Source organism: Eurosta solidaginis, chromosome 5 (genome assembly GCF_040869045.1).
Source record: "Eurosta solidaginis isolate ZX-2024a chromosome 5, ASM4086904v1, whole genome shotgun sequence".
Lineage (NCBI taxonomy): Eukaryota > Metazoa > Arthropoda > Insecta > Diptera > Tephritidae > Eurosta > Eurosta solidaginis.
In genome coordinates, this window is record NC_090323.1 from 51,545,198 (window position 1) to 51,568,403 (window position 23,206).

Genomic DNA, 23,206 nt, shown 5'->3' on the forward strand with positions numbered 1-23,206 from the left:
TTTTTAATAATTGAAAGACTTTTTCGCATATTAAGGTCATAGAAGTAAAAAATGAATCCCTATTTTTTTTTTTGTTTTTATATAATATAATAAGTGATTTTCCGCCGTGGTGTGATGGTAGCGTGCTCCGCCTACCACACCGTATGCCCTGGGTTCACACCCCGGGCAAAGCAACATCAAAATTTTAGAAATAAGGTTTTTCAATTAGAAGAAAGTGTTTCTAAACGGGGTCGCCCCTCGGCAATGTTTGGCAAGCGCTCCGGGTGTATTTCTGCCATGAAAAGCTCTCAGTGAAAACTCATCTGCCTTACAGATGCCGTTCGGAGTCGGCATAAAACATGTAGATCCCATCCGGTCAATTTGTAGGGAAAATCAAGAGGAGCACGACGCAAATTGGAAGAGAAGCTGGGCCTTAGATCTCTTCGGAGGTTATCGCGCCTTACATTTATTTTTTTTAATAAGTGATTCTCATGATTATAAAAAAGAACCAATAGAAATAACTTAAAAGTAAAAAAAAAATTATCAAATTAACTCCCCCACCACAAAAAGCTCTCTACGCCACTGGTTGCATATATGTATGTACATACTTATATACCGATTTAAAATTCAATTTAATTCATGTCGCATTTATTAGTTTCATTAATAAAATCCATTAGCACAAATGTGCAATAATAGATAATTGTGTCAACTAAGCTCACAGCGAGACTTGACATAGCTGCGATAATAGTTGCGAAGTTCAATTGTGTGTTTGTGTACTTCAAGTGTGCAGCTTGTCTGCAATTTATGCGCCAATTATCTGCCCGGTTACCAAAATAAGCTGCTATGGAGGGGCATATAGTTTGAGGTGAATGTATTGTCTTTCGTTATAGTTACATAATAAAGCTCTCAAAATATTCTCTTACGCTTTATGGAGGCTCGATATGTCCTGCAATGCAAATATGCGTTGGAGAGACTTCGCCCTGGCCGAACCGTACATCTGTAGTGGGTTTATGGGGAAACATTCTCCCCCATATGGAAACCCCAGCGAAGTTATGCAGTTACGCTGTGAGTTCCTGCTATGGAAGGCAAAACCTCAAGGTGTCAAACACATCCATCTAATTGCGTGATCAGCAGCCTAACGCCAAGTTCCATTCGCGGATATATATCAGGGATGCATTAAACTGAACCACGTCCCGTAATCTTTGAGAAAGGCTGGAGTAGTCTCCATACCAAAAATGGAAAATGCCAGTCATCTGCTCACGAAATACTATAGGCCTATTAGATTGACACCTTTTCATTATCACTAGATTACTAGATATGTATATAAAATCACATATGAACGAGGTGTTCTCTTCAGGTCGCTGGTTATAAACCAATTGCTTAGGCGGTTCGACGGAGGACCTCTCAAATTTACGGCATATGCACATGATTTTTCAGTAATCATAAGCAGCAGATGCCTAGCAACAATCAACTCTCTAATGGATAAGGCACATCATGATGTACATGCCTGGGCATCTGGAGTCGCGTTAACTGCCAACGCGGAAAAAATGATCTAGTGTTATTTACTACGAAATATAAGGTCCTTAATTGGGCAAAGCCTAAGCTCGAGGGGTAACCCTACAAGAAAAATATAGCACAAAATATATAGGAGTTATCTAAATGGTAGAGAGAGCGAAGAAAACCTATGCGGCACTGTATGCATGCAAGAGGGTGCTAGGATGCACGTGGGCCCTATCACCCAAACCCTCTCATTGGATATTTACGGTAATTGTGAAATCCATACTTTACTATGGAGTTCTTGTTTGGTGGACAGCCACACAAAAAAGTATGTAGTTTACCAAAAAACATGAGAGGTATGCAGAGTATCAATGATTAGCATAACGGGAACCCTAAAAACTACCCCGACAGTAGCATTGCACGCCCTTCTACACATCCCGCCTTCAGACCTAATAGCTAAAAAAAAAGCGCGTTAGCAACTGCATTGGTGGAATGGCCTAGAAGGTCGCATGTGGTCATAATAAATCGCTCCCGAGATGGTCGGGCTTGGTAACGGAACGTACCGGATCTGCATCCGGCAAAGGACCATCAACTCGATAACACTCCCCAAGGCCTTCGGGGAGTGTCCTTATCGCTACAACAACAACAACAACAACAACGGCCGGTGAATTGGCAAAGGACGGTTCAATACTCGCTCAAACGCTATAGACGTCCCAATTCGTTTGTGTTAAATTAAAATAAGACAGCAGCTGCATATGATCCATCAAACAGAAAAGCCGTGGACAAAAGCGCGGACTACGATGGTGCACCCAAAAAGTGGCTCATATCTCTGAAGAGTGGAGATTTGTGGCTCATGATGGGCATGCTAACAAGACGCTGCTTTCTGGCTTAACATGCTTATAAGTTAAGTCTCCTCTCGTCAGTAACAGCAGGTGTAGGAAGTGCGAGCTGTGGAAAGAAACAGTTGAGCAAGTTCTGTGCTCGTGTCCTGCGCTCGCCAGTTCAAGGCTCCAGTTATTAGGGAAGGCAAAGTTGCCAGATCTCGAGGCAGCAATTAAGCTAGGTTCTAGAAAACTTCTAGTGTTTGCCAAAAGGACGGATTTATTCTATAACATAAGTCCTGGTACTTGATTAGGGTTACTCCTTTTGGTCGTAAAACAATTTTTTGTAATATTGCGGACACAATCAGTCTATGTGAGGTCTTTATTGAACGGCCAGTTCAACCTAACCTAACCTAACCCCTTAAAAACACACACACGAGATTTCATAAAAATCGGTCAAGGGAGAGTTCAGTCACAAACTCTCGTACAGAAGAAATATATGCATATCACGATTTATGCGATAGCTATATCTAACTATTTATTTGAAATATTGTAGAGCTTTCAAATAAAGTTGAGATGCCCTTGCGAAAAGTCCAACTCTAGGACATTGCACGCATTTGTCAGAATCTGTAAGTCCTGTCAAGTTAAATCAAAAATTTTCTCATATATTCTCAGTAAATACAGGCCTATTAAGTCACCGTTATCCTATATTAAGCAAAAAAAACTGTTATTCAACTGTGGGATAGCAATGCAAATTAAAAATTCTTCCCACCATTAGTTTCACCACCACCTTCGACCGCTTTTCCACAATTTAAAATTGAATTGAGAAATTCTTTATTTTTTAGCGTCTCTACCACAAAAATTACATGTTTATGCATGTTTGCCACTGATCGCTGCAACCGCATGCAACTAAGGACCTTCAGTAGACGAAACAAAAATTTTGTAGAAATCAGCGATTTCATTTGCAAACTGGGCAACCCCAATTCGCAAAGAGTGCATAGGTACGAGATGTGTTGGTTCAACAACCGGCCCAATAATCAAAGCTACGGCAGACATCAAGTTCAAACAACCACAAACCCGCCACAATAGCAGCAAGCAGCAGCAGTTTCTTGTTAAAAGCCTTGGCATATTGGGATTGCGCGTGCAGCATCAAACTCTTTTACCACCTTTTCATTATTAATATATGTATGTATGTGGGTCTCTACATCTGTGAATATGTGCATATGAATGTTTGTTTGCAGGTCGATTTTTGTCCTTTTTTTCTCTGGATGGCTGGTGATTTCTTCTTAAATCAAGTAGGACGGCATTGTTTTTTGTTTTTTTTTTATACTCAGCTGAGCAGAGCTCACAGAGTATATTAACTTTGTTCGCATAACGGTAATCCGCAACGACATAAACTAGTCGAGATAGATATAGACTTCTATATATCAAAATGATCTGGGTGAAAAAAGAAATTCATTTAGCCATGTCCGTCCGTCTGTCCGTCCGTCTGTAAACACCATAACTTGAGTAAATTTTGAGGTATATTGATGAAATTTGGCATGTATATTCCTGGGCGCTCATCTCAGAACTTTATTTAAAATGTACAAAATCGGACTACAACCACGCCCACTTTTTCGATATCGAAAATTTCGAAAAACCGAAAAAGAGCGATAATTCATTACCAAAGGCGGATAAAGCGATGAAACTTGGTAGGTGCGTTGACCTTATGACGCAAAATAGAAAATTAGAAAAATGCTGTACAATGGGCGTGGCACCGCCCACTTTTAAAAGAAGTTTTGCAAGCTGTAATTTGGCAGTCGTTGAAGATATCACGATGAAATTTGGTAGGCACGTTACTCCTATTACTATATATGTGCTAAATAAAAATTAGCGAATCGGATGACGAACACGCCCAATTTAAAACAAAAAGTTTTTTTAAGTCAAATTTTAACAAAATTTTTTATATCTTTACAGTATAAAAGTAAATTATGTCAACATTCGAATCCAGTAATGATATGGTCCAACAAAATACAAAGATAAAATAAAATTTCAATATGGGCGTAACTCCGCCCTCTTTCATTTAATTCGCCTAGAATACTTTTAATGCCATAAGTCGAACAAAAATTTACCAATCCTTGTGAAATTTGGTAGGGACATAGATTCTATGACGATAACTGTTTTCTGTGAAAATGCGCGAAATCGGTTTGAAGCCACGCCCAGTTTTTATACACAGTCGACCGTCTGTCCTTCCGCTCGGTCGTTAACACGATAACTTGCGCAAAAAACGACATATCTTAGCTAAACTTGGTTCACGTACTTATCTGAAGTCACTTTATCTAGGTGTAGAATATGGCCGAAATCCAACTATGATCACGCCCACTTTTCCGATATCGAAAATTACGAAAAATGAAAAAAATGCCATAATTCTGTACCAAATTTGAAAAAAGAGATGAAACATGGTATTTGGATTGGTTTATTGACGCAAAATATAACTTTAGAAAAAACTTTGTAAAATGGGTGTGACACCTTCCATATTAAGTAGAAGAAAATGAAAAATTTCTGCAGGGCCATATCAATTCAAAAGCCCTTGGAATCTTGGCAGGAATACTGTTCGTGGTATGATATATATAAATAAATTAGCGGTACCCGACAGAAGATGTTCTGGGTCACGCTGGTCCACATTTTGGTCGATATCTCGAAAACGCCTTCACATATACAACTAGGGGCTACTCCCTTTTAAAACCCTCATTAATACTTTTAATTTGATACCCATATCGTACAAACACATTCTAGAGTCACCCCTGGTCCACCTTTATGGCGAAGTCCCTAAATGGCGTCCACGCATAGAACTATGGCCTACTCCCTCTTAAAATACTCTTTAGTACCTTCCATTTGATACACATGTCATACAAACACATTCCAGGGTTACCCTAGGTTTATTTTACTACATGGTCATTTCCCCTTATTTTGCCTCCAAAGCTCTCGGCTGAGTATGTAATGTTCGGTTACGCCCGAACTAAGCCTTCCTTACTTGTTTTTAATTTAGATTGATTTCCCTTAATTCTTAACCCTTTATTTAAGTTAAAGGGTCTTTTTCTTTTGATTCCAGCTCATGTTCAAACATGTTTTATTGAGTGTATTTTATTTTTTTAATGCCTCAACCTGTTTTTTTTTTTTTTTTTTTTGTTTTTATACTAACTTCATACCAACAAAAATGATTTCACAACCTGACGCAATTATTGCATCACACTGAAGGCAAATAAATGTTGGCAGCATAAATTTATGTGTGATAAAGCGGGACATGAACGTTTACACATATATTGGTATATGGTTATGGCAATTACCCAGCAAAAAATTTTTGGTAGAGAAAAAAAATATTTACTACTTACAACTCTCGGTAAAAATAGGGACACAGTTACACTTTTTCGAACGAGTCATGAAAAAGCGTAAGTGTGTAAAGAGAAAACGCTGGTTATATTAAGAAAACATAAATTTATATTGGCTGTTTTTTTTAAGCGGGTTTATTTAGTTTGACTGTGTAGCAAACACAATTTTGTTACAAGTTTGAAACTTGGAATATAGTTCAGAACCCGATGGTAATGCAATAATAAGAACTCGCATGGATCGAAGTATTTCAAAAAATTTTATTTGTGGTCCGATTTAGCTCATACATATTTTGAACACATAATACATATCTACATGAATAGAAAGCGACCTATGAAAAAAATCGCCGCCAGGTGGCGTAAGGGGGTCGATTTGGCTCATATTTGGTACAAATATTACAACCAGTCCGGTAGAGGTTACATCAAAATACTTTGGAGTTCGAGAAGGGACAAGCATACGTGGCGCTGAGTCGAGTAAAGTCTTTGGAAGAATTACGTATTGAAGACTTAGATTGTAACATATTGTCAGATAAGAGTCCGTGTAATAATAAGTCACTAAACGGTTTTATTGAAAACAATACTTACATTAAGCAATAATAATACTAAAAGCTAGAAAATAATTAGGTAGGTCCTAGGTACTAGTCATTACACTCCTGATAAATCTAGGGCGTTGATCAGACAATTGAATAAAAGCATTGGGCGCGTGAAATTTATAAATATGTGAGGCGCAGACCTGATTAAGGTTCAGTTGGTCTTACTTATGACTCTCAATAGAAATTTGACGCGTCCAACGCTTTTATTTAATTGCTTGATCAACGCCCTATATTAATGAACTGAATTGTTGCGCAGAAGGCGACTTAGTCGCCACTGCTTCTCATGCGCATTTCCCTGCGCTCCCTTTTGGCATGCATCAATAGCGTCATCACTAGAAACGTCATTTTACTCACCGCAGTCCAACATTGTATGTCTCTGCACATTAGGTGAACTAAATTTCTAATGGAAGCTCCTCTCCAAAAACTCCGTGTACAGAGAGTCTTTCGCCGTGAAAGCGAGTGCAATGAAACTGCGTTTTGCAATTTGGTGGGACAGTGTGTCCAGAAAGAATCCTCCTCTATCCTACGCTTATGTAGATATTCCTTGAAACCGACGTGCCCACTCAATATCTGGGTAAGTTGATAATATAGTTCACCGTGCTTTCACTCGCACCATTCTGGTATATTCCGTACTAACATGCAGGTTCAGCGCCCTTTCCTCGATTCTTCCTAACTTTCTTGTCACCAAACTAATGTTCGTGACCTTTCGCTTTTCTTGGCATATTTAGATGGTCGGCCGATAAAAATACCATACAGATCGGCCATTTCGCTTGACAATAAACCCACTTGTACTTTTCGGGATAAAACCAGAATCGCGTCGTCCGACATCGTACTACTCATATAGCAGTAATACGGTAAGCTGCTAGTAGCTCTTTTTGGTGGATCATTTTAGATCCGTGCCATACTGGTGCTGCATAAAATATTATAGAGCTGGTGATGTTGGATAATAGCTGACGGGTAGCTTCGCCTGGGTCGTTGGGCATTATTCGCGTTAGGGCTGCACTAACTCTAGGTACTTTTTCTCCCACCACACTAAAGTGCTCCTTAACAAGTTTTGAGTCAATGTTCACTCCTAAGTAATGCAAGAAACTCCACGATTCATCGCAACTGATTAAGCAATCAGCTATGCGCTATGACCAGCAGAGGTGCGTATCTCCGCAATTAAGCACAACCCATTCTGTAGCTACTTTTTTAACCACTGCCGTGAGTATTCAATAATTGCCGCTAGATGGGACTTCTAAACATTATCTAACTGGCGACAAGTGTTTTTTTTTTTTACTTTCAAATATAGATATAGTGTTACTAACGGGTTCTGAGATACGGCTTGTCAAGTTTTTAAACTTTATTTTCCTTTATATGGGCGGTGCGACGTTCGATCTCCAAAATTTTATCAAATATTTCTTATGTTTTTGGTTTTAACAGAAAAAATCCTTATACCAAATCTCGTTAGGGTTTCTCGATTTTTGTTCGCTTAAATGGCAGTAAGAGCACCAAAGAGTGATTACCTAAAAAGGGCGCACTCCTAACTCCGATATCAGTATCTAAGCCTTACGTGAAAGCATGTGACGGCAAAAGGCAGTGTGCAGTCAGCATACGTGACATGAACCTATAGCACTATACTTTTAATGATAAGATGCACTTTTTTAGTGTAAGGTTGTAAGACCTGCCATGATCTTCTTCACTTTACAACCCCATGTTTGCGGCCACGTCTTTCGTTATTAATCAATCTTGAGTAGCCTTCGCCTTCTCTTAATCTCACAAAATCTTATTTGGACGTCTACATTATAAGACGCAAGGAATGCGCTCTTTTTAGCTAACCTTTTCAGTCCTATCTATTCCTTCATATCCACGATTCCACTAAAGATGTATGTTTCACTCTATGCGGATTCATTCCAGAAATTCCTTACAATTCAACACACTTTTAGCCGTTGTACTGCGCGAGATTATTGCATTCATTGCTGCTTGGCTGTAAATATAAAAGTTGACGCGGCTGCAGTTTGAACTATTTTCTCCTCGTTTTTCTACCGCTTTGGTTATGGCCTGGAAGGTTCAATGTGGCTATGTTAAAACGTTCCCGAGATTGTCGTGCTAGTACATACCTTATTGGTGCTTGTTACCAGAACGTTCCGAATTTTTATCCGCAAAGGACCATCAGCATCAATAACACTTCTCAAAACCTTCGGCGAGTATCCTTATTGCCACAACAACAACAAAATGTCACTAAATACACAAGCATTTGTTATAAAATATGATTTCCTATTGCCGAATTACTTTAATGTACGCATATATTTGCATATATATTAAAATTTTTGTAGCTCATCCATCAGCCTGTGTATATATTTGCATATACATATGTATACAATGTACATACATATATAATATTTTATTTTATTATCTTTATATATGCAGAACAACTTTAAAAACTGTAGAGCTTTACATCAACAAAAAAATATTAAATGCCAAATTATCATATCTGCCTACCCACAAGCAAAAGTAATATACATTTATATGTTTAATAAATATATTTACATAAAATTGTATGTATTCTCACACAAATAGACACATTGGTATACGAATGCAACTCTGTTTTTCTTCCCGCCATTTTTGTCCCCAAATCTGTGACTGCAATCGTCAAGAAACTGGTCTTTTATCAAATAATTGTATCCATCTCTTTTTTCTCGCATTCAATCTCTTTACAATAAAAATTCATTTAAAAAATCTCTTAACATACAAATATTTACTCTTTAAAAATCGAACCAACTTTTTTTATTTTATTTTTTTCCACCCAACCTTTCGCTTCTACTTAAACATATTGCCAATGTTGCTGTTCGCTCACCTTTTATTTATAGGCGCTCTGTGGCTCCCCTTTTGCTGGAGCTGGTAGCAAAACAAAACGGAAAAAGCACATACAAAGCAAAAAAATAAAAATCTAATTTAAAAAAAGCAACACAAAGAAAATAATGAAAAAAGTGGTTCCAGCAGCAACAACTCTCATCACTTCTCTGTTTTGTTTTGCTTATATGTTCGCCACAAGCCGTTTCGTTTTTTATTGCGCTCTGTCGTTGTGGACCCACCTTCGCCTGTACAATATTTAGTATGTATGCTCTGGAGGCTATGTATAGGCGAAGTTGGTTCTGTCATCGACTAACAACTGCCTAGTTCTCTTTCTTTATAGGCATATTCTTACTTATGGACAAACATACATACCAATAATTTCCTCTTCTTTTCTTTCCTTTTATTTTACTACCACTTTTTCTACTTTGTGATTTTTTGAACTTCAGGCAGTGCATTGTATTCACTTGTTTTTTTTTACAATTTTATTGCTGCTGTCTCTTCTTGTTTTCTTTTCGTTTGGTCTGTACTTTTTGATTTGTTGATTTCTTGTATTATTTGTATAAGTTGTTTCTTTCAGTTGTTATGGCGCTCCAACAAACTCTCTTTTGTTTCGTATTCAGATCTCTTAGTCTTATATGTGGATCTGAGAATACAGCACAATGTTGTACGTGTAGCTGTCGAATTTTGTCACAAACATTCGAAATTACTACCGATACAGTTTAAAGGGTCGTGATTTATCTTGTTGCACTACAGCACTTTTCAAGATCCCAAATTCAAAGTAAATGTCAATGTAAAGCACTTATTTTTTTGCTAGAAATACTTATTGAGTGTTTGATCGGTCCAGTTTGCGTGGTAATTTAATAATACGAGTTGTATTATGGGATCGCCATGGTTGTACTGATGAACAACGTTTAGTTATTTCAAGCTTTGCACCAAGAAGAAATTTTAATACAGATGTAAGAAAATTTACCTATTAAAGACTCTGTGGGAAACTCAAGAGACTGGTGGCGGGTTTCTAACTCGTCAAAAACCTATACTCAAAGAGTGACTAGTACTAGAAGCTTTAGTTTACTCCTCCAATCCGCACTTCCTTCATTGCTGCTATTACTGACAAGGCCTAATTAAAAAGCTTGTGATGCCAGAAGGCGGTGTCCAGTCAGAATGCACATCGTGATAAGAGTGATTTTGTTAATCTTAAGTTGAAGGACGTACACATGATTTTCGGAACTTTGCAACCCTGTGATAGGTTCAACGCTTTTCCTGTTTGGTCAATCATTTGCAGCTCTAGCCTCCTTTTAATCTCGCTGTCTACGTTACCAGCTTCGAGGGATGCGTTGTGTTTAGCTAGCTCATCCACTTTTTCATTTCCACCTATTCGCATATACCCAGGGACCCCATATAGGTATGTAGATGTATATTTCTCTCTATCCAGGGATTGCTTACACTCTAACACACTGTTAGATGTTGTTATATGACAGATTATAGCCTGCTAATTGCTGCTTGGCCGTCAATGTTAAGGTTGTCGGCGCAGTATACCTCAGATCCTACTTCATACATTACCTTAGAATTACATGTCGGTATATACTTGTATCGTCTCGTCTGCTATTTGAAATCTTAAGCGCCAATCTTGCATTTCTATTATGGCTCTAAAAGATACATCGAAGAGCAGGTAGAGAATAAGGTAGTCTGTCTGTCCAATACGTGATACCAAGTCTCAGTCAAAGAAACAACAAAAAATTGGAAAAAAGTATTTCCTAATTGGCAAAAAGTGTTTCTAATAGAGGTTGCCCATTGGGCAGACAATCCTGGGGTATTTCTGCCATGAAAAGCTTCTCAGTTAAAGTTCATCTGCCTTGCAGCGGACGCTCGGAGTCGGCATAACACATGTAGGATCAGTCGCGCTCATTTGTTGGGAAAATTATGAAGGATCATGACGCAAATTGACAGAGAATCTCTGTCTAAATACCTTCGAAGATACATGCCGACTTATGAATTATTTCTTTTATTTTTATAAATACAGTTCAGTTAGTGTTGAATTGGGAAGTCCGGAGTAGAGGTTTACGCCCATCGCTTTATCGGCGGCGGCGTAGGCTCTATTATATACCGGCGGCGGCGGCGTAGGTGGCCCGCCGGCGTACGCCGGTGTTCTCACATTAAAGAGCTTGATTTTTCTATTTAAAAAATAATATTTAGGAAAGATTTTGTTTGTATGTATTTAAGGAAATCAACGTGTTGGCCATTTCGGAAAGATCCGGGGTTTTTGCCTCAAGATCTCACAGACCGTTGAAAATTTTCAGGAGTAGCTCCTTGCGGAGGGATTGTCCCTCGTTCACTTACTCCAGAGAGGCTTCGAACCTAATCCCAGCCTTTGCTGCGTCTGCTGAAAAGAAATAGAGATACATAAAATAGCCACACTTTTGTCTGCATATCTCGTGCAAAGCGCAGTTTCACCAGGGGTTAACTCCTAATAATCGTCGCGAACACAATTTCTTTAAATCATTTGTGGCTCCATGGCGACCACGCACTTCCGGTTACTATTAATGGTCTATTAATACTCATGGCTCTCGTAGCACAGGGCGCCTCCAGTGTTTTCGGCTGTTTTTAAGAGCTACAATTCCCGATGTGCGAACAATAGCAATCCCTACAACCAGTCGCTACCGCGCCTCCTGACCCTCACGCCATATGCCAGTACAGAAGCTATAGGACTGCGACTTCGAACTCATACCTTCGTCGACTTCACTTTCATAGAAGCTCTAGGTGTAGCCCTGAAGACTTTCCAACGGATGCTTTTGTGGCGCTATGCTGCCGAGCTACACCAGAGAAACGCCATGAAACGTTAGGGAGTGACTACTCGGCCAAGGATGCCGCCTTCGAAATCAAAAGCAATATAAGTGGAAGTCATTGCGTAATGGGTGAAAATCGTATAATCCTCGGCGCATCTGCATGATTAAAATTTTACAAGGACCCTGGATAAAATTTTTAAAATGTAGACCTAAGCTTGCAGACGTTTGTGTTCACAACATTCAATAGTCTTCATTAAATCAAAAAGATATTTTAGAATGAATGTCGACCGATTTTAAGTTGAAAGATGTTTACTGATGTTTTCCGGCCTTATGATATAAGAGTTAATTTTGGATGACCGCATAGCTTCTGTTTTCAGACTTGTTCGAATGTCCACTACGTTAGGGTAGTAGCACACACTGTCATTAGTTCGACTGTCTTCGGAAAGCTTTTGCTTCATCACATTGAGTGTTCTTGCGAAGGAAAAAGCCTCACCTGGTAAATATATGTGCCCACGTATTCACATTTGTAAAAGGAGCCGTAACGTGTAGTTGATGTTTAAACTTGGTTGGTAGGCTATAATCAATGTAATTCACTTCAAGGGACTAGTTTTGGATAGGGCCGCCAACTTTAGGAAATGTCAAACCGGGAGACTTGGGTGTTAAAGGACGAAGTGTGAAAATCAAAATTAAAATTTCAGATGCTATTTTATAATTTCGCAAATAAACAACAGATGTTTGAATGTAAGCCCAAGCGATTTTTCAAACCCTTCTCAGACATACATATATCCTCAACTTAAGTATGAGGTAAGAATCATTTCAATGGAATGCCCCTAGAACCTACTAAAGGATTTTGCATCACTGATTTCGATTATTCTTTCAGCCAATCGCAATATAATATTTTAAGAAAAAAAAAAACGGCACCTTTTTTGTGTATTTTGTTTTTTTTACAACTTGAGGACAATTTGAAAACAATTTGAACGCTTTGGGTCATTTTATTTGAATTCATTGTTCATTATTAATTTTTTGAAAAAAATATGCAAAGTGAGCATATAAATTTATTATATAACTTTTCTTTTAGTGTTTTGTTTTAATAACTTGGTGAATTGGGTGATGGAAAGTCCGTGTTAAGCTGACATCGAAAACGCCTGTTTTCTTAAGTAACTTTTGAACATTTAGAACGAGTTAAATTTCGCAATTAGTTTCTTATAAGTGGCAGTTATGCGCATCAGTTGGTACCACTTTCGACCATATCCGACCAATTTTCGACATGAACAATAAATGGCCTAAACAGTCTTAAACAAGTAGAAAATATAGTAACACGCCGCCGCTGCGCCGATATTTTTGACTTTCGGCGGCGGCATACGAAAAACGACCCTAGTCGGCGGCGGCGTTTATCAGCGGCGTATATCTCTAGTCCGGAGATACTCATAGCTTCGAAATTTAGGATTTTTGAGTTAGTTCCCGATTTAAAATGAGAACATACTAGAACAGATCTTTATTCGCGTGAAAGACTAGCACAGTTCAACTTTTGCGTAAAAAACTAAAATATTTCGTTTTTTTTCAGGCAGAAAGGCGAATTTTGTTTAGTCTTATAGCGTTTTCTTTTCTGAAATAAATTGTTGCCTAAGTAAATGGTAAAGCCTTAATAGAGTTACTCCTACCCACGAAAAATGTCAACATTTATAGTGCATGCAAAGAACATAAATGGCTACCCCGTGTATTGGCTGATCTTCACAAACGCGCTGTCAATGATAATTAAAATTCATTAGGAATTATTTCCTTCATTTCAATTTTCTTCGCTAAAAATTTGTGGAGTTACGAAAATAAATCGTCACGATCAGGTGGTTTAGCAGAGTTGCACTGCCACACGGCCAATTTATGCAGGGTAAAAGTGTAACGCTTTTGCGTTGCGAGCAGGCAACAATTTTCACAAAAGAACAAAATACCCCGTAAAGGCATTGCCTGTTTTTAGAATAGAACAAATTATATTTACAACCCTTGCGCCGCGTACAAAAAGCGTAACACTTTTGCCAGAAAAGAAAACGCTTTTAAACACGAAAATTTAAGTGTGGTAGTCTTACATGAGACCGATGATATTATTTTGTTCGATTACCCTCTTATTCAGATATGGTGAAATTTAGTTGTATCTATACAATTTAGCTTAAGAGGATCTAACTGGCATATATGTACATATTTAAGAGTTTGCACTCCTGAAATTGTGAGCCAATTTACGTTCTACTCTTACGCAATCTGTATTATGTCTTTCTTTATCCTTATGCGCACACACATATAATTACATATACATATAATTGTAATACAGATCTTAAAAATTGATTTTACGGCTCCAACATATGCATACTTACCTGTTCATTTATTGAGTAAAGGCACGATCAAACTCTTAACATATTCTTAGGCGAGAGTACAACATATCTCTCTTATTACTACAGCATGGAGCAAAGTTTTTTTCAACTCAGAATATTTGATCTTCTATCAGCATAACACTCCAAGTGAGAGTTCTTATATAAGTAGAAATGTGAGCAAATATACATACATACATGTATAAGTCTCTTCTAGGTGACATGCAACCACTTCTGGCTTCGGGTATAAGCTGCAGGTCGGTCGTGGCACTAAGAAATCACGATACAACGTGAACAACAGCAGGTCTTTAGGTTGATATCGACTGAGTAGAATGATCACTTGCTGATGACTGAGAAAATAGGTGTGTATGAGCGTGTTTGTGTATGTGTAATAGATTATGTGTAACCGCATGTATATTTTTGTATATTCATGTGTATACTTGATTTATGTTTGTTTCTTTATAAATTTTCTTTTTATTGTCGTCACTACAGCCTATCATCAGGTAATGCGCTTGTATGTGTACTGTACAAAAACACATCCTTCTGCAAGTGTTGAAATCTTTGTATGATTGTACGTATATATGTATGTATGTATTAATATCCTACCTGTTTGTAGGTGTGTGCACTCATATTATCATACATTTATGCACTTTTATTCTCAGATAAAATAAGTATGAATATATTTGTTTATTAGTGTGCCGATGTTCTGCCTGCTAATTGCTGTGACGCTGCCAGCAACCGGTGTTGTTGCTCTTCGCTGCGTTCTCTGCTGGGTGCTCCCGCTTTATATGGCCGTTGCATGCAACTGCAATTCTGCTTGTGACTTTTTGATTTTGCCATTTTACTTATGTTTTGGTTTCTATTATTTATTTCTACGCTGCTGTATCTTTTCCATATTTTCTTTTACTTTTTCATGTTGATTTTTTTTCGTTATTTAAAATTTTTTTTTTAATTGACTTGCATTGTTGTTGTTCGTTCGACTCCCTGCTGTCTTTTTTTTTTCCTTATCTACTCCCTGCATTATGATTGTGTTGTTATTCTGTGGTTGCTGCTGTTCGCTGTATCTGTGGCTCTGACTCTGACTGCGACTAGTCACTAGTGTCTCCACTTCTGGTTAGACATGTGTTTGTTGTTGTTGCACTGATTGGGAGCATTAGTCGTGCGCTCGCTCATTGCTGGCTTTGTTCTGATTGTTGTTGTTGCTGCTGGTGTTGCTATTGAGCTGGTTGCCTCTTGTGACTATGTAGCTGGTGTTTTCAAGCGTTCTGAGTTGCTGCACTGTGCGTCGGCGTATGTGTGTGTGATGAATATTTGTTTTTTATTGCTTTTTCTTTATATCGGTGTATCGGCGAGTAGTCATTGCGAACGCTAGAAGCAGAAGGTGGCAGAACCTACACCGCGCACCGATTGCATTGGCTGGCACAGTTGAATGCGAACAACGAAGCGAGTAAGACGTGTTTTGTTGGTTGGTGGTTAACATATTAACACTTTTTTTCTTGTGAACGAACACTTTGTGTGCTGTACGCTAAAAAGTCCGTAGTTTCAAAGCGCCAACACAACAACAACAAACGCAACGCCTAAAAGCATTATAGTGCATACGGTTTGCATTGTGTATGAAAACGCGTGTGTATGTGAGTATGTTTATGTATGTGTGCTAAATTGTTATGCGCGGACATGTAAAAATTGAACAGTGCCAAAACAAAAACAAACAAAATATTAAAGAAATATAACAAATAATAAGCACAAAACCATAGAATAATGTTTAAAACGTTTTTTCACGTAATTGAAAATAATTAACAAAAATTATAATTAATTGTTAAAAATATTTCTCGAGTTTTGTATATTTTGAAAAATTTGTAAACAAACCGCAAAGTAAATGAAACATTTTTTAGTGAGAATGAGAATTAACTCTAAAGATTATCTCAAGTGAAGACTAAAAAAATAAAAATGCAAATTTATTTAAATACAATAATATACTAATGAGAAGTGCTGTGAAAATTTTTAAGAATATTAAAAAAAATTATATGCAGAAATAAAACTAAAAGATGAAATTTAGAATTTTTGAAATCTGGGTAAAAAAGGTGCTCATAACGTTGAAGAGATTTTGAGGTATATAATACTTAACATAATAATAATAATACCGTCAAAATTTATTGATTAATTTGAAAGAACCTAAATAAGCACCTGAACCAAAAACAGATAAGAAGTTTATAATTTTTTTTTTAATTTTGTGATTGCTGAATTGAGACGCAAAAAATATAAAAAATAAATAAAAGCAAATTAAAAAAAAAAAGACAAAAATATTTTTTAAATAGTAAATTTGAAACAAATAATATTCAAAAAACTACACGAAAACTTGTTTCTGTAGAATATAAAGGCTTGAGAATATAACGGTAAAAGTTAAAATCCTCAACAATGATATAAAAGAAAGTTTCAAAAATTATTGTTTTTTAAATTTGAAAATAATTTTGCGAAATTCCTTATATATTTTTTAAAGAAAAATTGCAAATATTTAAAAAAGAATGCTAGGAAAAATTATTTCATAAAAATTTTTTTTATTTGACAGGCTAAAAAAACATTTTTTTTATAAACTAGTTATAATTCAAGTTTTTTTAAATCTTCATAGATTTGGCTGTTTTTTGTTTACATAATTGTGTGTCTGCTTTGTATTAATAGATACATTTTCAAAGTTGAAAACAAATGTTTATATATTTTCGTACATTTTTTTTCTAAAATTTGCAATAATTTAAACATTACTTCAAATTATTTCTAGCAATTCTTCTGGCGATCTTTTTGCAACAATTTGAATAGAATTTAAATAATGTTTTTTTTTGATTACTTGTGCAATTCTTATTTATAACAATTTAAAATTTTTTCTTTTCTTTGAATAATGAAAACAATTACGAAATTTTTTTTTACATTTATTTTCAATAAAACTATTTGTTTTGTTTTTAAATTCTAACATTTATTTCTTAAAGTTAAAGTGTTTTCTTATTTTATTAATAACAATAAAATCATTTGCAGCATTTCAATTCTAAAATTAAATTGGAAGCTTTAGAGAAGTCTTTTTTCTCATATTGTGACAATTTGGAAGTAATTTTTTCGAAAACAAAACCAAATATAGGTATTTAAATTTTATTTACACAAAATATGTATTTTTGTATTATACTTAAAATTGTTTTTCTATAATTTATTTATTCAAACAACTTTTTAAAATAAAAGATTAATTTTTCTTAAATAACCGTTTTTTACAAAATTGTTTTTTTTTTTTATTTTTGTTCTCACAATAATTTTATATTTGTTATAATTTTATTATTTGTTTTTTTTTTTTTAAATCTTTTCTTCTTAAAGTTAATTTTTTCTAATTTTATTAAAAGCAATTAAAAGGTATAGAGCATTTAATTTTTGCAGAAAAGTTTTTTCTTTTCATATTATGACAATTTCGAAGCAAGTTTTTTGAAAAGAATTTTAGCTGTTCAAATTTTACATAAACAAAACTAATAATTTATTATAACTTTAAATTTTTTTTTATCCAAATAAATAAAAAAAAAAATCTTCTTCAACAATTTTAACCGATTTTTCGAAACTAACCCTTTTTTCTAAAACTTTAAGCCTATTTATTTAATTAATTAATTTTTTTTAATATTATTTAAATTTATTTCCTTTTCAGTATTTCAAATAATGTTGATTTTTAAATTTGTATAAAGAAGAACAATTTCTTTTTCAACATATTTGATGCATTTTTAATATTTTAGATATTTTTTTTATTGTTTTGTTCGTTTATTTTTTAGGATTTGTCTGAGCTTTGGTTTTGACTTTAGCTTTGACATTTTTTTCGGGCACTATTATTAAAATAACTTCTGCGTAAAAATTTTTGCGCGCAATTTGATATTTTGACATAAAAATGCACACAAAACTTACAAAAATAAACAAAAATTATGCCTCTAACATTTTACAGGACCATTGCGCTAAACGAATTCTAATTTGGCATGGGAAAGAATTTCACAACTGCACGTAATATATACAAACAATTGACAAAAATACGCGAAAGTTAATGAAAATTGTTGCGATTGCAAACAAGAGTAAGAAAAGTGAACAAAATTAGAGAGAGTGAAATATTTATTAGTAAAATTACAAAACTAAATATTGCACTAAATTGCATATTGCACTAAACAACTTCGAAAAAACATTATACTGCCTATTTACCTACATTAACGAAAACACTTAACAAGCAAAAACTTGTGGTAAGCAAGAATATTCGTGCGCGACCTCATCAAAAACGCGAGTCCCCAATACCAACACCACCCACTGCTGTGCACCGATGTATTGAGTGTGTATGCAGCAGGTGTGTGAGCGCGCTTATTAATACACAACAACAATAATAAAAAACCAAAACAAAAAGTAAAAAATAATAATAAATAAACAACTCATAATACAAAAAAGAGAACAAACTGCGAAAACAAAAAGAATTATAAAAAAGTAACCACAACAAACTCAGCTGCGAAAGCGTGACAAAATAAAAAAAAAACTTAAAATAAAATTAAATCACAATAACAATAACATGGCTGTTGTATTTTATATGCCCGAAGCGGGCGCTGATGATTCTGCATCGAATGGCAGCAATGGCAGCACGGGCGGCGGCAGCGCTGCCTCATCCACATCACAGTCCCCGAACACAACAACATCGGCCACGCAAACGCCAATGCAGAGTCCGATGGTATCGAGCCCACAATTTGTGATGGCCCTCTGTGAGGCAGTCTATCAGTCATTGAACAGTAAGTAAACAAATTTATTTATTTTATTAATAATTATATTTAATATATATTTAAGCAAATTATTGAGATAGTAAATATGTACCTAAAATAAGCTCTACATTTTTTTTTTGTTGATTTAGTATTTTTTATTTTCTTAAAAAAAACTCTTAATATTTTACAGAAAAATTTGAATATGCAATTAAAATATATATAATCTAAACAGTTTTTTCGCAGGGTGTGCTCCCTTATTGATTTCCTTATTTCTTATATTCCACATAATACTCCGCCTTCTAGTTGCTTTCCAAGCCTCGCAGTCGGCTTCTTTGAAATTTTCTATCAACCCCTTTATAATTATAATTGATTCATAGGTTTTTTTGCTACCACGATTTGTATAGGAGGCGATTTTAAATTTTACCGTTACATAACTCAATGAAATAAATTGAAAAATAACACACAGAAAATTTTCCTCAAAAGAAAATTTTCCCAGGATATTCAGATAATATAAAAAAATAAATGTAAGGCGCCATAACCTCCGAAGAGATCTAAAGCCGAGCTTCTCTTCCAATTTGCGTCGTGCTCCTCTTGATTTTCCCTACAAATTGGCCGGACGCAACCTACATGTTTTACGCCGACTCCGAACGGCATCTGCAAGGCAGATGAGTTTTCACTGAGAGCTTTTCATGGCAGAAATACTCCCGGAGCGCTTGCCAAACACTTTCAATGGGCAACCCCGCTTAGAAAAATTTTCTTCTAATTGAAAAACCTTATTTATAAAATTTTGGTGTTGCTTTGCCCGGGGTGTCAACCCAGGGCATACAGTGTGGTAGGCGGAGCACGCTACCATCACATCACGGCGGCCGCCAATATTCAGATATGGATTAGTAAAAGGCTTTACTTTTTTACAATAGAAACAGAAATAGATGTGAAAAATATATATCAGATTTTATATAACAACAGTTGAGGAACTACTTAATATAAATTCCTGCAAATCGTGAAACTTTTCTCGCATGCATTAAAAAAATTTCATCATTTAGCAATTTGTTTCGTCAAGAACCTTATATGTAGCTGTCATCTCAACATTTAAAATAAATATTGCTGAAGACTATTTCACTCTTATGCGAATTTTTGTATAATTTTAAGTTTGCTTAGTTCTATCAAGCACAGTTTTATCAAGTTTTTTTGCTGAGAAATTATCATGATTTGCCAGATATCATATTAGCTCTTAGAAATCGCCGGGTGCAACACTGATCATAGGTAACCATCTGAATATCATCAATAGAATAAGTCAGCAATTAAGTAAATAAAGAAAATTGCTAAACAATAGTAAACTAAAGTAAGCGGTAGTAGGTAAATGAATTAGTGAGTCATTCTTTAATATTGTTATTCTTATTATTATAGCATTACTTCTACGATATGTTGCACTCAGCAAACTTTTCTAAAATTGAAAAGTAAATACGTACATATATACTTAATTTACCAAAAAAAATTAGCATTGTATGTACAGTGCATTGTAAAACAGAAATACGGTAGTAATCATAAGTTCTTTTAGATAGAGCGTTCTTCGGAAGAGTTCTGTGATAAGGAATTTTGAAAAATAGGCAGCCGAAATAGGATGATTTGTAACTCAGCTGTCGATATGGTATTTTTGACCCGTGAATTAAAATTTTAAGTCATAACTACACAAGATTTTCTTTTTCGAATATATTTCATTGATATTTTGTTTAATTTTATCACAGTTTTTTTAAGCTTTACTGTAATTTCTTACTTAAATAAATTTTGTTTTGCGTACAAAGGCGCTTTTGCTTTATTCAAAAAATAGTTTATCCTCCTGATTAATGGCGCGACACTGGCTTTGACAACTGTCGACTATATCAACTGATATCGCAAAGCTTCAAGTATGGACAGCTGCAGAATCGAAAATCATGCGACACTAGCCACATACAGACTAGAGGCCTGCACTACTAATTAACGCAGTTACATGTAACCAACCTACGATACAGGCGAGTACATGGTACATAACTGTAAATTTCGCTTCTCGTCGTTCTATGTTGGGTAACATGTAATAACCATATTATGCTAGTAACAAGCTATGCAGTGGAATAGGGTGCAGAGATGAGCTTTATGAGAAACTTTGTGTATGAACATTATGGAGTATGCAAGTATATATGTCGTTGTTGTTGTTGTAGCGATAAAGATACTCTCCGAAGATTTTGTGGAGTGTTATCGATGTTGATGGTTCTTTGCCGGATATAGATCCGGTAACAAGCCCCATTAAGGTAATAGCTCTACAGTCTCGAGAACGATTTAAGTAATATGACCAAATTGAAACTTCTATGTAATTTCGCTCTGTTTGGAACTATTTTCGAGATCTCTTATGGACAATTCTATGATCATTTGCTGCATCATTCTGGGGTCGCTTCAGAGCTTGTTTGGAACTGTTTTCGAGATCATTCCGTGGTCCCTACAAGATTGTTTTGAGACTGTTTCACAGATAATTTCAACGTATTTCACACTCAATTCTAGACCATTCCCGGAATGGTTTTGGGAGTGTTTCGAGACTTCTTCTGTTCGCTTGAAGACTGTTTCGGAAAATTTATGGGTCGCGTGAGGATCACTTTGGAATAATTTGGAGATAATTTCGTAGAGGTAATTGTAGAGAATAATGAGCTGCAGAGATGGCGTTATCAGAAAGTTTGTTAATGATAGTTCGGGAGTATGGAGGTAAGAGTCAATTTAAGATCATTGCGAGAAAAATTGAAGATTATTTTTAAATTATTTTGTATTCTTTAAAAGAACTTAAGGGTTTATTTCGAATCTGGATCATATGCTTATATGGATCGCTAAAGGATGGTATAAAGATTGTTTTGGGGTTATTGCTAGATCAGATTGGTTTAATGAAGGGGTTAATTTGAAGCCATTTCGGGATCATTTTGGGGATTACTTTAGATAGTTTCGGGAACTTGCTATGACTGTTTACGGAACCATTCCGCGGTCACGTCGGGACTTTTTTGGAATTGTTTTCAGGATCATTTCTTGATGCCCTCAAGTTCGTTTCGAGACTGTTTCTAGAATAATTTTTGCTTTCGAAAGTGTTTCTTGACTCTTTCAGGGTTAATATGAGTTCAGCATAATAGTTCACTTTGGTGATACTATGAGCCCAGTTTGGGGTCACTGCATGACCATTTTGAGATCGTCTTCGGGATTATTTCTCTGTCTTTTAAAAACTAACTATGCTTAAATTTAATTATTTTTAAATTGTTTTGTATTCTTTAAAAGAACTTAAGGGTTTATTTCGAATCTGGATCATATGCTTATGTGGATCGCTAAAGGATGGTATAAAGATTGTTTTGGGGTTATTGCTAGATCAGATTGGTTTAATGAAGTGGTTACTTTGAAACCATTTCGGGATCATTATGGGGATTACTTTAGATAGTTTCGGGACCTTGCTATGACTGTTTGCGGGACTATTCCGCGGTTACGTCGGGACTTTTTTGGAATTGTTTTCAGGATCATTTCTTGATGCCCTCAAGTTCGTTTCGAGACTGTTCCTAGAATAATTTTTTCTTTCGAAAGTGTTTCTTTACTCTTTCAGTGTTAATATGAGTTCAGCATAATAGTTCACTTTGGTGATACTATGAGCCCAGTTTGGGGTCACTGCATGACCATCTCGAGATCGTCTTCGGGATTTTTTCGCTGTCTTTTAGAAACTAACTATGCTTAAATTTAATTATTTTTAAATTGTTTTGTATTCGTTAAAAGAACTTAAGGGTTTATTTCGAATCTGGATCATATGCTTTTGTGGATCGCTAAAGGATGGTATAAAGATTGTTTTGGGGTTATTGCTAGATCAGATTGGTTTAATGAAGGGGTTACTTTGAAACCATTTCGGGATCATGCATGACCATTTCAAGATAGTCTTCGGGACTAATTCGGTGCTTTTAGGAACTAAATATGCTTAAATTTAATTTCTGTCCTTCCTGTGTGACGCGGAGTTCAGTAAGGACGTTAAATTGGATTTAAACCCTGCAGACGGTTATCGTGTATTAACCGAAATATATTGGTACAAAAAAAAAATTGTGTTTTATTTCAAAATTTTTTACCGCATGCCAGCGTAACAACAACAAGTTAAATTCACAAGTAAAATAATTGTATTAAAACTAAATTCAAATCAAATAAGCATATAAAATATTTATGACTTATTTATAGTACAAAAATTATTGCA

General features: G+C 35.6%; 1 protein-coding gene and 1 long non-coding RNA gene across 8 annotated transcripts in view; one reads left to right on the plus strand and one right to left on the minus strand.

Annotated features, from left to right (window-relative positions):
- Window positions 1-6,384: 6,384 nt before the first annotated feature.
- Window positions 6,385-9,296, minus strand: LOC137252438 (uncharacterized). 2 transcript variants are annotated; one of them, XR_010953557.1, is made up of 4 exons: window positions 9,017-9,296; window positions 8,807-8,946; window positions 8,355-8,475; window positions 6,385-8,295 (listed from the first exon to the last, which is right to left on the minus strand). It is a non-coding gene; the product is annotated as an uncharacterized lncRNA (long non-coding RNA). The 2 variants fall into 2 exon arrangements; XR_010953556.1 differs by having other exon boundaries at window positions 8,785-8,946.
- A 6,330-nt stretch (window positions 9,297-15,626) lies between these two features.
- hid (head involution defective) overlaps window positions 15,627-23,206 on the plus strand; it is a 99,934-nt gene continuing 92,354 nt past the window's right edge. The window contains exons 1-2 of one of the 6 annotated variants that reach the window (XM_067787217.1): window positions 15,627-16,339; window positions 18,189-19,005. In XM_067787217.1, coding sequence (XP_067643318.1) covers window positions 18,792-19,005 — 214 coding nt within the window. In that variant the 5' untranslated portion in view covers window positions 15,627-16,339; window positions 18,189-18,791. Of the gene's footprint in view, window positions 16,340-16,441; window positions 16,624-18,188; window positions 19,006-23,206 lie in introns of those variants that run through there. The other 5 variants (XM_067787218.1, XM_067787219.1, XM_067787216.1 and 2 more) reach the window with 5 other exon arrangements.